Source organism: Pungitius pungitius, chromosome 8 (genome assembly GCF_949316345.1).
Source record: "Pungitius pungitius chromosome 8, fPunPun2.1, whole genome shotgun sequence".
Taxonomy (NCBI): domain Eukaryota; kingdom Metazoa; phylum Chordata; class Actinopteri; order Perciformes; family Gasterosteidae; genus Pungitius; species Pungitius pungitius.
In genome coordinates, this window is record NC_084907.1 from 6,989,922 (window position 1) to 7,004,613 (window position 14,692).

The 14,692-nt window shown below is 42.5% G+C and overlaps 2 protein-coding genes across 4 annotated transcripts; one reads left to right on the plus strand and one right to left on the minus strand.

Moving 5' to 3' along the window:
* The first annotated feature begins 967 nt into the window (after positions 1-967).
* LOC119194191 (amphoterin-induced protein 1-like) lies at positions 968-5,677 on the plus strand. 3 transcript variants are annotated; one of them, XM_037448344.2, is made up of 2 exons: positions 968-1,222; positions 2,312-5,677. In XM_037448344.2, the coding sequence occupies exon 2, from the start codon at positions 2,377-2,379 to the stop codon at positions 3,901-3,903; it is 1,527 nt and encodes a 508-aa protein (XP_037304241.2). In that variant the 5' UTR covers positions 968-1,222; positions 2,312-2,376; the 3' UTR covers positions 3,904-5,677. The 3 variants fall into 3 exon arrangements, with proteins under 3 accessions (XP_037304241.2, XP_037304242.2, XP_037304240.2); XM_037448345.2 differs by having other exon boundaries at positions 968-1,173; XM_037448343.2 differs by having other exon boundaries at positions 968-1,115.
* Positions 5,678-6,684: 1,007 nt separating this feature from the next.
* Positions 6,685-10,165, minus strand: LOC119229984 (pepsin A-like). The gene is made up of 9 exons (XM_037490889.2): positions 10,087-10,165; positions 9,327-9,477; positions 9,122-9,239; positions 8,729-8,847; positions 8,329-8,525; positions 8,118-8,234; positions 7,855-7,999; positions 7,672-7,770; positions 6,685-6,918 (listed from the first exon to the last, which is right to left on the minus strand). The coding sequence occupies exons 1-9, from the start codon at positions 10,140-10,142 to the stop codon at positions 6,793-6,795; spliced, it is 1,128 nt and encodes a 375-aa protein (XP_037346786.2). The 5' UTR covers positions 10,143-10,165; the 3' UTR covers positions 6,685-6,792.
* Positions 10,166-14,692: the final 4,527 nt, after the last annotated feature.

A 14,692-nucleotide genomic window follows, 5' to 3' on the forward strand; every position in this document is an offset into this window, starting at 1 on the left:
TCCAATATTAATAATTTGATCTTAACTTATGTAAATTACTATTTGAAAGGAGTTATTTGAATCAGTAGCATCCCTCTGCTTTATGCAGATGAGGGAAACCAGCTCATTGTTCCCTCCTCACACTGCTCGATTTTGCAAAAGCAAGCAGCTACTTGCAGTGAAAAAAAACCCATGAACCCAACCCGATCAGCACAAACAGGAGACAGACACAGCCACTAGATGGAGAGACAGATGTTGTTTACGTTTTGTGCTTATATATTACAATTGGCCAAAATTGTGTGTATACACAAGTCAAATGGCAAACCCTGGGCCAGGTAGGCCAGTAATACGATAGAAAGCTCACATTAAAAAGTAAGTAGGGAGAGGAATATAAAAAGTGCTGAACTTAAAAAAAGACACACTGGTCCACTCATGGTAGAATGATATGAGCCATTTAAAAATAATCCACACAAGCTAAGGCTTAACCATAAGTAGTGTTTTTTAACACTGCCGCATGCACATCACGTCCTACGTTAAAGACTGCTGTATATCGCTGCACTTTCGCCCTGTCCTTCAGCAGATTGATAAAATGAACTTGAGGGAAGGACTTCATCATTTAAGGCCACAGTGACACTGAAAAGGAATTAGTAGTTAAAGCTGAAGGAATGGAACAATTGCCTCATCCCCGGTATTATATAAGAAAGATGCATTGTAATAACGAAAATAATGTAATTAGCAGGGGAAAGAATTATCAATGGGGGAAACCAGTTCACACCGATTTCAGAAATAAGATGCTGCTGTTAAGGCTGCCTAATGACCGCTTGACCATCTGAGGATGGAGTGCAGTCCGATATAGTGCACACATTTGAGAGGGAGGGGGACACACCCCCTGCTCTGCTGTTTGAGCCACTCGGATCAACATTCAGAAGGTTGCATTTCCTCATCAGTGCGGACGGCGAATCCCCCCACCCCCCCAACCCCCCTACAACCCCCCCGGTCATTCTGCGCGTTGTGTGGATCGCTGCAGCTGTGATGAAGAGGAGGATGAAACAGTCCTGCAGCGGATCGCCTCACAGACCGGACTGTTGAAGGCTCCCCCCGCCGGTTCTCTTCGGATCTTTAGGAACCGGCCAAAGGTAAAAGATCGAGCGGGCGGGACAGCGCTGCCTTTCTGGGACAAATATGTCTCTGACGGTGAGGAGATGTGATGACGGAGGGAGGAGGCGGATCAAACAAAACTGCAGTATGTTGATAATCTTAAAGGAAATAGATTTGTATTTATGTGTTGCCGACATTGATTTTGCTGTTTCATCAATTATGTTATGACGACATTTTTTTTTTATGCCCATCGCCCGTAACCTTTTGACCACCTGGTGCGCCCATGTCATCGACAGCCAATGATTGGGCGTTATCTGAATGCTTCAGACGGCTCTGCGACCCCAGCAGGTTGTGAAAGTGGAACTTAATGTTGTGAATCGAAAAACAGAACAACTTTGGGTTATGACTAAAAAACTACTTGGTTAGGTTTACGAAAAGATTGGGATGAAGAAGAACACTCGTTTCTCAGTTTATACGATTAAGAGCTCCTCAGCATCCTCCTTTGGATTCACAGGACCGATCCCAAAGCAGTCCAGGTGGAAGTCCTCGATTTCCCAAAACTCCTGGTTGATGTTAGCATTGGTCGCGAATAGTTAAGCACAGCGACTTATGTGTTGAGGCTTTTTGAAATTCCAATCTAAAACCAGCGCACGGGATGAGTGACAGGCTGTGTGGAACAACAAGCAAGGCCCAGCGAGAGCTGCCAGCCCAAAAGTCGTTCCCTAGACTTATTTTGTGATAGAGACATCTGGCGAGTGGATGTAGAACATTTGGATAACATTTTTGTCTGCGTAATGCACCACTGAGCTAATATCTTCAAATTCTATTTATTTTGTGGAGCCCAAAATCATAAATCACCAATTTGCCTCGATAGGCTTTACAATCGATACACATGCCACATCCTGTGGGCAGGACACAAACAGCAGTCTTCCGCTTCAACATCCTGTGTTGGTTTGGTCCATCCATCACTTGTCACGATTACTGCGTGTTCAAAAAGGTCTGTGGCACCTATTTGTATCCATATTTGTGATCAACCATGTGAATCAATAATGTCGACCAGGTTCCTTCTAACCCGTATCTCTGAGGTTGTTAACCACTCATATCGTCTAATTCAATCAGCTAATAGTGTTAGAAGCAGGTGGCCATGGGCCATTAGAGCATGACATGCTGCATTAAGGACAACATATCTGCCATTTGGATCAATGCTGATTTATTGATCTCATCATCCATATAGATCCACGAATCTCCTCCGAAGACTAGAGGACATCCGGGCTGCTAGTGTAATCCCACACACACACGATGGGGGGGTCCCTCTGGATTTCCCATGGTGCCACTGAAGCGTCATTCGGAGGAAGGAGCTTCATCGCAGTTCTACGTCTGGCGTTGCTGTTGCCGACACTAAGGGTCAGCGGCCAGTTCATGGGGAAGCCTCTGGACTGCCAGAAGACCTGTGTTTGCGCCAGCAACATCGTCAGCTGCTCCAGGGTTAACCTAACCAACGTTCCAACCACTCTGCCGCAATACACAGCTGTCTTGGACCTCAGCTTCAACGCTATCACCAGGCTACGCGCTGAGTGGACCCCCGTCTCACTCGACAGGCTGCACAGCCTTCATCTCAGCCACAACGGCCTCACCTTCCTCTCCTCTGAGGCCTTTGCGAATGTGAAAAAGCTCCGATGCCTGGACCTTTCCTCTAATTACATCCGCCAGCTGGACGAGTTCATCTTCGAGCCGCTCGAGCACCTGGAGGTGCTGCTGCTTTACAGCAACCGCATCTCTCAGATAGATCGTACTGCCTTCTCCGGTCTCGTCAGCCTGCAGAGGCTCTACCTGAGCCACAACCAGATCTCGCGCTTCCCCTTGGAGCTGGTGAAGGAGCGGAGCCGCCTGGATAGTCTCCGATTGCTGGACGTGTCCTCGAACCGGATCAAAACGCTGCCCCTCAATGAGCTTCAGGCTCTGCCGGCCTGGATCAAGAACGGCCTGTACTTCCATAACAACCCTCTGCCCTGCAGCTGTGAGGTGCATGAAGTGGTGGCACGCTGGTACATCAAGGAGCTTAGCTCTGCCGTGGACTTCCGGGGCAGCCACACTTGTGTGTTACCGGGCCACCAGAAAGAGAAAATTGCTATACTGGATCTGGACAAGGTGTATTTGAACTGCAGTGAGGTCACGGCTATGGACAAAAAAGCCTTCCTTGAGCAGTTCCTAGTCCTGGACTGTGACACCAGGGAGAGGAACGTGACGAAGAGTTGGGCGCTACCTGGAAACATCCCAGTACCTCCAGCACACAAGATAGCTGATGATGGCAGTCTCCGGATTGGGCCCCTAAAGGCTGAGGACTCTGGTGTCTACACTTGCTATGCCACCAGTGAATCCCTCAACGAGACTGTGTATGTAACTGTAGTGGTGTTTAATTCCACCGAGATCGGGGGGTTGGAGAACCTAAAAACGGCCTACACCACCCTGATAGGATGTCTGGTTAGTTTAGTCCTGGTTCTCTTCTACCTCTATCTGACGCCCTGCCACTACACCTGCTGTCCGGGTCAGCGTCTGGAGAAAGGCGACCCCAGAGACAGCCTCCACTCTTCGACTGTTAGCATCACTCACGCACACTTGCAGACAGGGCAAGAGAGACCGGAAGGCGGCGGCTTCGACAACAAACACGGTGCCTTTCTGCAACCTAAGGACCGGCTGGAGCAGAACGGGAGGTTGAACCCAATAGGCGAGGAAGACGAGGAGTGGCGCGGGGACAGCAGGGGGAGAAGGCGGTCTGACGCAGGGTCTGTCAGCTCGGTGTCCTCCGATACACCGATGGTGGTCTAAAAGTCCAAGTCTTCGCTGATGAGGATGCTAAACGCTGAGCTTTGAATGTGTGCCAGACTCAAAGGTCATAGCTTTATTTGTCTCTTGTAGCCGATGACATGTACTGTTGATGATGAAGTGCAAAGTCTTGATAGAAATCTAGAAACACCAGAACATTTTCTGGTTTTCAATGCAGATAAATATGGTTAGAATAAGTTTTGACCTAAAACATTTTATCTCAGTTTTTGCACTGGGTTGCAATGCTCTAAATATTTCCAATATTATTCATTTTACAGCAAACTATTGGCTTGACTTGCAAGTAATTGCTATGCACATGAGAATATAACGAGTTTAGTGATTTTTTGATAGAAGTCCCTGAAAGAAATTAAACACGTAGTCTCACATAGTAATAATAATTAGCAATAAATACTCGCTGAAAATGTACTGCATGACAGCTTTAACAGCTTTAACCTAAACTGAGGCTGCGCTTTGAATACTAATTATCCAGCTGTGTGATGCAGTGGGGATCTAGACACTACAAAGATGTGAAGTTTTAGTGATGTTGGATTGCATCTTTCATTTTTATCACCAAATTATCGCTGCAATATGTCTAAAATGTATGCTTCACTCCTGTTTTGTTTTTTGTGCCTTTACGGGAGATGACACTGTAAGGATTATTCTTATGCAATTTTAGTAATTAATAATATTTCTCATTTTAGTGTGATTCAATTAATGATATGTGTGTTTGCAGTAACAAAGCTTCTGTTGAGATGCTTTTTTTTAACTTAGAAGCTTATTTTGATTAGTTATTAACCCAGCCTTTTGTGATACAGCCTCTTTCACAAAGTAAAACACAGTTTGAAGAGCCGTCCACTGTCAGTTCTTCAGAGTTCAAAGCTCAGTCATGTTCAAATATGGTGTAACGCCAATTGTAGTTTTAGAACGGACACACAAGAAGAAACATAAATAACAGTACTGTCCCAGAGCCGATGTAAATAAACACCTTGTCACACTGGACTGATAATAGCAGCCGGCGAGCATCACCCAGGGGAAACAATTGAGAGCGAGTATCATCCCCTGAATGCTTTAGTGCCCGACCCTCAACAGATCAGCAAATGCCAGCCGGCCACCAAACTCATAAACACGGTCACAAATAGCAGCAGGAAGAGCAGCCGGCACGCAGGCCTCCTGACGCAGATGAACTGTAAATGAAATGTAGCAGTTTCCGAATGTCTTTCAGTTATCTTCCATTGCTGCTGAAGTACCTTCAACTTGTTGAACTTAACTCTGGCTCTGTTGCCGATGAATTGTTGTATAAGAAACACTGCTAATGGTGATGAAATGTAAAATGTAATTATTCATTCTGACAGAATAGCAACAAAACACAGCAATCGCAGAGGATAGATGTAGCAATGTACTCAATATGTACTTTCATCCTGTCACTTTTATGGTGCTTTTGAAAGACACTTTAGGTGAATTCAATGTATTGTTTAACACTGCGGTGGTCTAATAGTATAATAATTTAGCTATCGTTGACTTATGTTCCTCAAAAGGGGAGCATTGCTGCTGTATGCTGATGTTGTACATATTTTCGTTGTCCACTGAAAGTTGCTTATAACCAAAGACTGTGTCATAGGTTTAGAATGAATAACCTCCTGGTTCAGTTTTATTAGTGTTATAGTATAAGGACTTATTGTATTTCATGATTTGCTGTATTGTATCTTGTATTTCATTGTTCTGTTTCTGTATTTCATAAACTTCAAAAATATGTCAACAACGAGAGCAAATTATGTTTTTATATTCCTGTAAGGTGAATGCATCGGATCTGTCAAACAGAATTGCAGCAACGGAAGTTACAGGGATGGTTTGACATTTTGTTTTATTGCACCTGCGACCTACTTTCTTCTGGTAACATTCGGTGCTGCTGGCTTTTCACCCTTATTTGGCTTGTTGACCGTCGAATCTCCCAGAGCAGAAGAACCCTCTGATCTGTATTCACTCTCCTCGGCCAGGAGAGAACATTCTATTGGATCAGTTTTATAATGGCCTCCTGATGTTTGATGTCTAATTTAGGCCTCAGACTCGAGGGAAAAGAATGTCCTCTGAATCGTGCAGTTGAAGCAAGGAGCAAAATCATTATGTGCAACATGCCCCATCCCATTTCTTTAAATGAAATGTGCTGAATCATCACAGCACATTTTATGTAAAGAAGTAGGTCGAGCCTATGAGTGTGAAACCTCACCTGCTGCCCTGCAGCCACTTTGCAGGATAAATTATTGAAAAGGTCTGGAGGGATGTTCAAACTCCTCATGTTACCACATGTAAACTAGATTTACACAGCAATGCACAATGAATTTTAAAGTATTTTCTTATTAAAATCTAAAAAGTAAACAATAACATAGGAGGTACGAGAGGGTTGATTGTTGCGCTGATGTCAAAATGAAAATGAGCTGAATAACACACCCTGTAAATCACAGATTACAAATAGAACAAATGGCGCAGTCTAAAGAAGGTTTCCGATCACTCTACATCCCAGACACAGACGGCATGAACGTAACCAGCGACTGTTGACACTGAATGACGGGCGGTCGATTCTGTGTTTTAGAGAGTGTGATGACTCATCCCCTCCTCAGACCACTCCCAGGACAATCACATGAATGGTGAAGGAGTCACTGAGCTCTCTGCCATCTAGTGGCCACCAAATCACAGCTCCGGACCGGAGTAAAACATTTTGGTTGATTCTTTGTGGAATATTCTGGGATAACTGTACAGACATTTGAGTGCCCGAATTCGCCATCAACAAAGACAAAGGCTGACTTTAAGGTAATTTTATTAAATTCATTGACAGTGTTTGAATCATGGCTATACAAATGAAGTGAATTACTTCAAAGTGGCCCCCTTCACATGTATTCAGACAGCCTGAGCAAAGCCCACCCTATTTTGGCCGACATCAAAGGCAGTGTAGAACTGGCGCATGAAGACCTCCCCCAGGATCCAGGAGCCGGATGCAAACCCTGTTGTGCAGCCAGACCCAGACTGGGGAGAGTGGAACGAGAGCATGACTGAAGGCAGCAGGTCAGCTTCATCACCTCAGGATGACTCTGCTTAGGCCATTTATTTTAACATAAAAAATCTGGAACCCACTTGAGTTATAGTGGTTATGGTGTAACTGCATTGTTTGCACAATACAGAGAGAGGTGCTGTTATTCATTTAGCTACACTCATTGATTGGAATGATTAAAACAATAAAAGTGTCATTAGTGTAAAGGAACACAGAACTGATTTATAGTTTGTGGAATAGCTCTTGCCTGCATAATATGTATATATATAATGTTTTTTTAAAGTTTGGTTATATTTTGTTCATTGTATGCCTGTGTTTTACCATCCTGTACCTTTGTTCTCTATGCTGTTTTTAAACTTGTTCACATCGACTAAGATCTTTTTGTATGTGACGTTCTTGAATAACTTCATTTATTTATTTATTTATTTTTTACGATGCCTTGTAACTATTTTCAGGACATAATGGGTAGGTTTTTTTCTTTGTTGGGGTCATCCAAATTAATTAAAGAGTTAAAAGCACATGGCAAGGATAGACATTACCTTAAACAGTTTGGCAAGCCAAAAGTTTAAAAGTTTCTATATTCATAAATGATTACAGCCCCTCTACAGCTGAAACAGTGGCTGGAGTGATACATTTATTAATACACAACTTATATACAATGATAAAGCCACAACTTGTTACAACTGTTACCTTTTTAAGTATGCCATAAAAGTGTTTAAAACACAAACCTGCATGATGTAGGCAGATGGAGGAAGAGCAAAGCTGTAGCCGTTGATGTTGAACACAACGTCCGGCAAGAGGTTTGTGATACTGCAGCTCACTGAAGCCTGAGAGACGTAACGACAACTTAGTTAACTCTTTTATGGTTGTCTGAAAAATGAAATATAATGCAAAACATCAAAAACACTCACAACACCATCCGCATCTGAGCTGGCTCCCAACCAACCATTGATGTTGTTAATATCTCTGTCCGGACCGATGATGAGAGACGTGCCGGAGTCCACCGTTGCCACACAACTCCCAGAACACGCAACCGTGTTCCCGTTGATGGTGATGCTGCAACAACAAAGGGAGTATGAAACGAAATGCACCCGTTAAATGCAATGAGGCAAGAAGAAGGAGATGTCCACATGGTGTTAATTGTGAAAACACAACATCCTGAGAAGGACACTACCTTTGTATTTGGATGTTCCAAAAGTTGGAGGTTTGATACAGGGGGATCCAATTCATGGTCCCAGTGTAATGTGTGGAATCCAATCCTCCCAGAACCAAGACACTGCCTTCTACAGAACTGGTGGCACAGAGATTTTCTTTAAGGAAAACCACCCCACACACACACACATTTTTTTATTTTTTTATTTTCCTGACCAAAATGGAGACCTCACCTGCTCAGGTACATGGAGAACATGTTCTGGGGGATTTTTCCCTGGTTCCACAAGTTGTTAAACAGAGGTGTGCCTCCCTCGTTGGACAAACCAGGGAAGGCCAGACCGAGGATTCCATCCCAGGGCTGAAACTCCAGGAAACCGGCCTCTGTGTCAGTGAAGCCAAAGATCTGGTGCTCCACGTAGAGGTCGCTTATCTGATTGGGAAGTGTACACAACAGATCACGCGCTGCACGTTACACGGATGTCAGCCGCAGCGAGAAGCCGACATGTCCAGGAACTATCTCAAAGAAATATAGTGCGGTAGAAAGTAGTGGTACAATTTTTGACTAAACCTGGATAGCAGTTTTATCCTATCCTGGATAGCAGTTGGTAACGAGTGCCGTGCTAATGTCCTCACCTTAACGAGTTCATATCCAGTACTGCCAGATATAAACCCACTGTAATATGAGATGTGGAAAGTATTGGGGCTGGCCTGAAAGGTGCTGGATGCTGAGCTGTTGTACTTTGAATGTGTTTCTAGTGACAGAGGAAGAGAGAGTGAACATCTCTTTAATCATTGCATCATACACAAAGACACCTGTTACAAAGACTTTGGGGTATATACACACTGTCAATTCAGCAATTATTCTCATTATTGATGAATCCTTTTGTTTGTAAAGTGCAGCATATTAGGTGACATTTTCGGATGGTTTCTTTAATCCGGCTAATAGTAAAAGATTTTAGCTGACTATCTTCAATTTGGCAGCCTGTTACAGAATCTTCACTACGTCAAATGGGTCATTAAACTCACCACAAGCAGAGCTGGTGCAGCTCACGGAGGGAATCCACAGGTCGGCGGAACCGGTGTCAAAGAGGACCTTAAAAACCTGCGGTGGACTCCCGATACCAATCTCTCCGTAGTATGTTCCCTGGGCCCAAAATAACGTCATCTGATTGGTTCGTGTGTTTTCGTGATTGCACTGGGCCAGGAAACACACCGGTTACGTGCTACTTACACGTGGGTCAAAGGTCAGGGGCACCGAACTCTGCTCGTTCTGAGGGAGGAACTTTGCGGCGGGGCTGTGTGGAAACTTCCTGCGGTACTCTTCAAACAGGCCTCGCTCCTCCAGCGCCTGCCTGGCCGACTTCCCTCTCATCAGGGGAATCCTGAACAGGCAGTTCAACAGTTATCCGGACGCACACACGCACCAGCTTGTTTTGAGAACACGTCGGACCTCATAACTTATCCTAAAAAGGAGTTTCGGCCGGAGGGATTTTTCGGGGGGAAGTAGGACAAAAGCAAAGGAGGTCTGAGCGAGAAAAGGTTTCACCCAAAAAAACGACGGTTTGTAAGCGGAAATGATTGTTTCTTTAGGGAGTTTATTAAGTATTACCTACGCCTTCATTTATGTGAAAGGACTTTTTTCTCTTGTAAAAAGAATAATTAAAAATCTTAAACCTTTGTAAAGAAGTCAAAATCCTTCAGTTCTAGAAAATTTCAGAAAGTATGAACTGATTTTTGAGACGGTTTAATTTTACCTCTATATTGTCCTAAATCCCAAGCAAAGCTTATCAGTATTTCATTATTTCAATATAAACAATTAAAATAATACTTAGTGATCATCATCACTATTATTTTCTAATTTGCTTTGATAATCACCAACTCGTACGTTCTACTTCTGTCTACATTGAAACATTGATCAGTAAAAACATTCAGAGATATGGTAAATAGCGTATTTTTAGTTGGTCATTAGTGAAGATGTGTGTGTATCTTACCTGATAATTCCCTGTGAGACGGCCAAGACGCTCAGTAAAACTAAGGCAGACTTCATTATTTCTAAGGATTTCACAGAAGTGCAGATGTTTTTATATAGAGGTCAACTCAACTCCTCCTTTTACAGTAACACTCGACCCAGCTGAACTGATAGGAAACCACTTCACAAAAAGCCGAATACGTGAATTCAGATAAAGGAAACAATGGGAACAGAGCACCTTTATCCCAATGCTTTTTAATCTGTCATGGGATTAGAGTTAAGCAAATAATATAAGTTTACTCAGTTCTATATTCAAAGTAAACTTGGACGAGAAATCAAAAGTAACCTCAACACACGCAGCTGAAATAAAATAAACAGTTACCTGTTAACTGTTTGTTGAATATAAGTGGTTTCAGGTTTTATATTAACTGTTACTAATTATTAATTTTAATCAAATAAAGAGTTTTGCAACCGGTAATAAAGTATCCATATATACTCGTATGTATGAGCTATGTAATTCAGATAAAGGAAAAACTAGGTGCAGCGCACTTTTCTTCCCATGCCTTTAAAACAGAAACAGTCATGTGCCAACAGTGTGTTGATTTAAATAAAAAGTTTAATTTCCATTGAGTTACAGATTAATAACTAAGATCAAATTGTTAAAAACAGACAAACTAGAATAGTTTAATGAAGTTGTTGAAGTATTGTTTTCATCAGTGAGGTTTAGACTTCATACATACGGTGAAGAATTCCAGTTGAAAGTGTCTATTCTATATTCACTATTTGACCTGTGTGATGAAAGAGAGCCATGAGATTCCATTTAAGAAGTTCAGCTGTGTGTTTGGGTTTCAGACATCCCAAACAGTGCAGCAGTAAAGATGAAACTGACAGTGTGTGTGTCGCTTTGAAGGATTATCGGGCGTTGAATCAAGCGTCATTTAATACGTGAACCAATAAGAAAGTTTCCTTCAGCCTCTTCTCTCATGGTCACAGGAGTGTTTTGTTAGCGGCAAAGGACTGGAGCGGTTTGACCTTTCCCAGGCGGCGCTCTGAATGAGTTTCTGTTGACTTTTCTCATCCACTGTGCGTACTTCCACAGAGAAATGTAAACTATTGCTATAGAAACACTGCATCACAAAGTAGTGCGCCGTCACATGAGCGGTGTTTCAGGAGTTTATCAATGGATTTTGAATAAAGAGTAAATTGAGTTAGACCAAATGTTATTGACACATTAGTTTAATATCAACCCGATAAGCTTATCGCATAAAAAATAAACACTGATACTGTATCGTTTCTCCCTGAAAGCACGTCTTCTGTTCTGATGCTGTAACTCTGCCCTCTGGAGGACTAAAATCTACAAAAACAGACACTCAAGTTTAAAAAAAGAAAAGACAACAGAATAGGTTTCAAGAAAATATACTTTTATTCAAGTACAAATAGAATTCACATTAATTCAATACAATATACTGACAGCTGGAATTTGAGAGGTGAACATTTAAGAACAAATTGAACTACTCACCATGGCAGGGCTTCTCTCGTGTCCCACCTTCAGAGGTCAGTCTCACTGCAGGTAACTATGGCGACCGTTGTCCAAGGTGACCTTCTGAAATACTCAACATTTCCGTTATGACCAGATCATATCAATTAAAAATGTTTCGGGTGCTGTTGGAGAAAAAGGCTTTTTCTTTTTTAAAGGGGGAAAAGAGTGAAGCAGAAAAAAAGATGTCAAATGATCTGGTTTTCAGCCCCAGACGGTTATCTTCAGGCTGACTCTACGTTTAGGGGTGAATGTCCCACGCAGGATCTGAATTACACGTAATACAAGATCAAGTGATTATTGTTATTAATGTTTTCAAATCAGTGTACCTAATTTCAATTTTGACAATGCAGGCTACTAACACACAGTGAATTCAGCGTTCATTTATGAAACGGGCAACAACAGCAAAGTCGTTTCAAGAGACTAACAAAGAGCAGTAAGGTAAGCGCCTGCAGCGTTAACTAGACCTTGTAGAGCCGGCAGGTATCAATGAGAGATAAAGCATGACCTCACTTACTCCCCTGGTGCAGTCAGCACACCCCTTTTCACCAACCTTTATTGCCCTCGATTCCAGAGTTATCTCATCTGGACTTGAGCTCTTTCTAGTTTATAGCTTCACAGGAGGGTAATGCACACTTAGTGCACTCCCCCCGAACAAGCTGTCAGCCTTCAAACATCTGTAATCACACAGAATACAGTCCGGCACCATTTCGATTACCGCTGCTGATGCACACCGTGTGATACATTAGATCACTATAGGACCCAGTTTGTTACCAGATGATTTAAGGCCACCCAAAGCTTTCACACGTGGCTCCGTTTTTATATTATTGCTGTTTTTGTGTTGCTACTTATTGACCTTCAAGGACCAGGAGGTCAAAGGTCCCAACATTTCATACCAGACTAATGTAGTTACTGATTAGTTGCAGATTACACAAAACAAGTAATTCCCTAATAAAATATACAATGTACACTTTAGATGGTTAAATCAGTAAAAAAAAAAAGTCCTAACTTGACCCTACTTATCTTGCCAAACTAATACTGAAAAATCTATATTATAATAATATATTATAATTATTATAATATTTAAATCAGGTTCTCCGCCTGTCCCAACAATAGCTGGGAATTGTGGGTATTTGTTTGGGACATTCGATTTTTACTCAATTCTAGTAACTTGTCACCTTCTGTCCGGCTTTTAAATAAGGGCCTGTTTCGTTTGAGGTCATGCTGCACATTTAATACGTACCCAGAACAGAGGTTCAGGCCATCTTGCATCAGAAGCAGGTCCAGCCGGGCTGAGAATCAAACCTTTTGCGGAAATCCGGCCCTCGCGTGGCCCCTGGACGCCGCGGCGAGAAGCTGCTACGGTCCCTTCAGGTGGAGCAGCGATGGGCGCCGGCAGAAGCAGTCTCAGTGATAAACGTCCTGACTCGGCAATTTCAGGATACTCTTCACTATGCATTCATATGCAGTTAAGTGTGTTAATCAGATCAACATATCAACAAATCATTCGGCAATCGCTTTTCCTCAGCCGGGTTTCCTTTTCCATTTAAAAAAGCAGAATAAAGCAGATGAGGTTTTCGCCGTCTCAGCATTTTCTCCAGCACCAGATGAGACGCCGGCGAGGTTCTGCCCGTCGTACGCAGAACCAAGACTTCCACCGAGAGGCGGTCACATCGGCGACGCAACCCTTGCGACTCTGGCAATAACGTGGTCGAGCGACAAACCAGATGTTTCTCAGCAACCCCTCCGAGCGGGGTCGAGAGGCGACTGAGGATCGAGCCACATTGTGTGAAGAGAGAGTGACTCTTGATTGGCCCTTTGCAGAAGGACTGAAAAATAGCATTCTAGTGGTGGGTCAATTTCACTCTGAATGAAGCTCCTCACAAGGAAGTCATTCGACAAAATGACGATCAACCAAACGAAAACTCAGAACCGAGAGACCAAACTCCCACTTCCTCTCCTTTTTGTTGCGAAGGCTCCTGCTGTCAAAGCGATAAAGCCTTTGGAGTTTGATAGACAATTCCAAGAACAGAAGAGGTCACAAAAGTCGTCTTCCGAGGCAGTCGTGTTTCCCACGAAAGAGTAAATTTATTGAAACAAAATCTATCAAGTGCATGTTGCACTTTGACAGTTAGGTATACTTCTTAGGCCCGTGGGCGCTGATGTTCTCCATTTCTCTCTCCAGATATCCTGAGTATACAGCACAAAACAATTCTTTTCTCCATTTGAAACACAGTACTCAAATCAAAGCCATGAAGAATACTCAACAGTCATTTCAGAGGACGGTGCAGGTAACGCCTCTGGAGACTGGATTTCTCTCCTCTCATTCAACCAGACGTCCATTCAAAGTATTGCAATATTTTCTACCACTGGACTCCTGATTGGTCGTTAGAGAGGTGCATGGCATAACCAACACACAGCCTGAGCAATCATAGGTTATTATATTATCTTTTCTGAAACAGTACATGCTTTGCAGGATTTGCAATTATCGGATTACAACATTATTGTTCAACCGATTTGCGATGCCAATACGAGTAGATTAAAGAGGTGGACGCAAAAGCAACCCTTTGTAATATGATCAGACATACATTAGCACATGCATAATTTGTCAATTAATAGATACTTCATCTGCAACATTTTGATGATTGATAAACCAATCAGTTGTATGTTAATATCATTTTTTTGAAATGTTGGAAGAACAATAAAATGGTTGGAAGAATAAAAAGATCCTTTAAAACAATTTTTCCCCTTCTGCTAATGTTATATAGACCAAATAATGATTAAATTAACCAAGAAAAGAAGCAGTAGCTTAATAATAAAAGAATCAGTTCCTATATTATATAAGTAGGATACAATACAGTTGAATTGCACACCTTGGGGTCAGAAATAAAAATCGAGCTTTTGTTGCACTGCATGAGGATGTACAGGGGATTGCTGTTCGTGTCCACCGCTACATACATCTACCAGTAAGAAACCGTATAATGTCACATAAACCTCCAGATGTGGCTCAGACAGGAGCATCTGATATTCATGTCTATTGTACTGAAACGCTTATGTCCTGCTGTATTTTAACACTATCTGTTTCAACAAT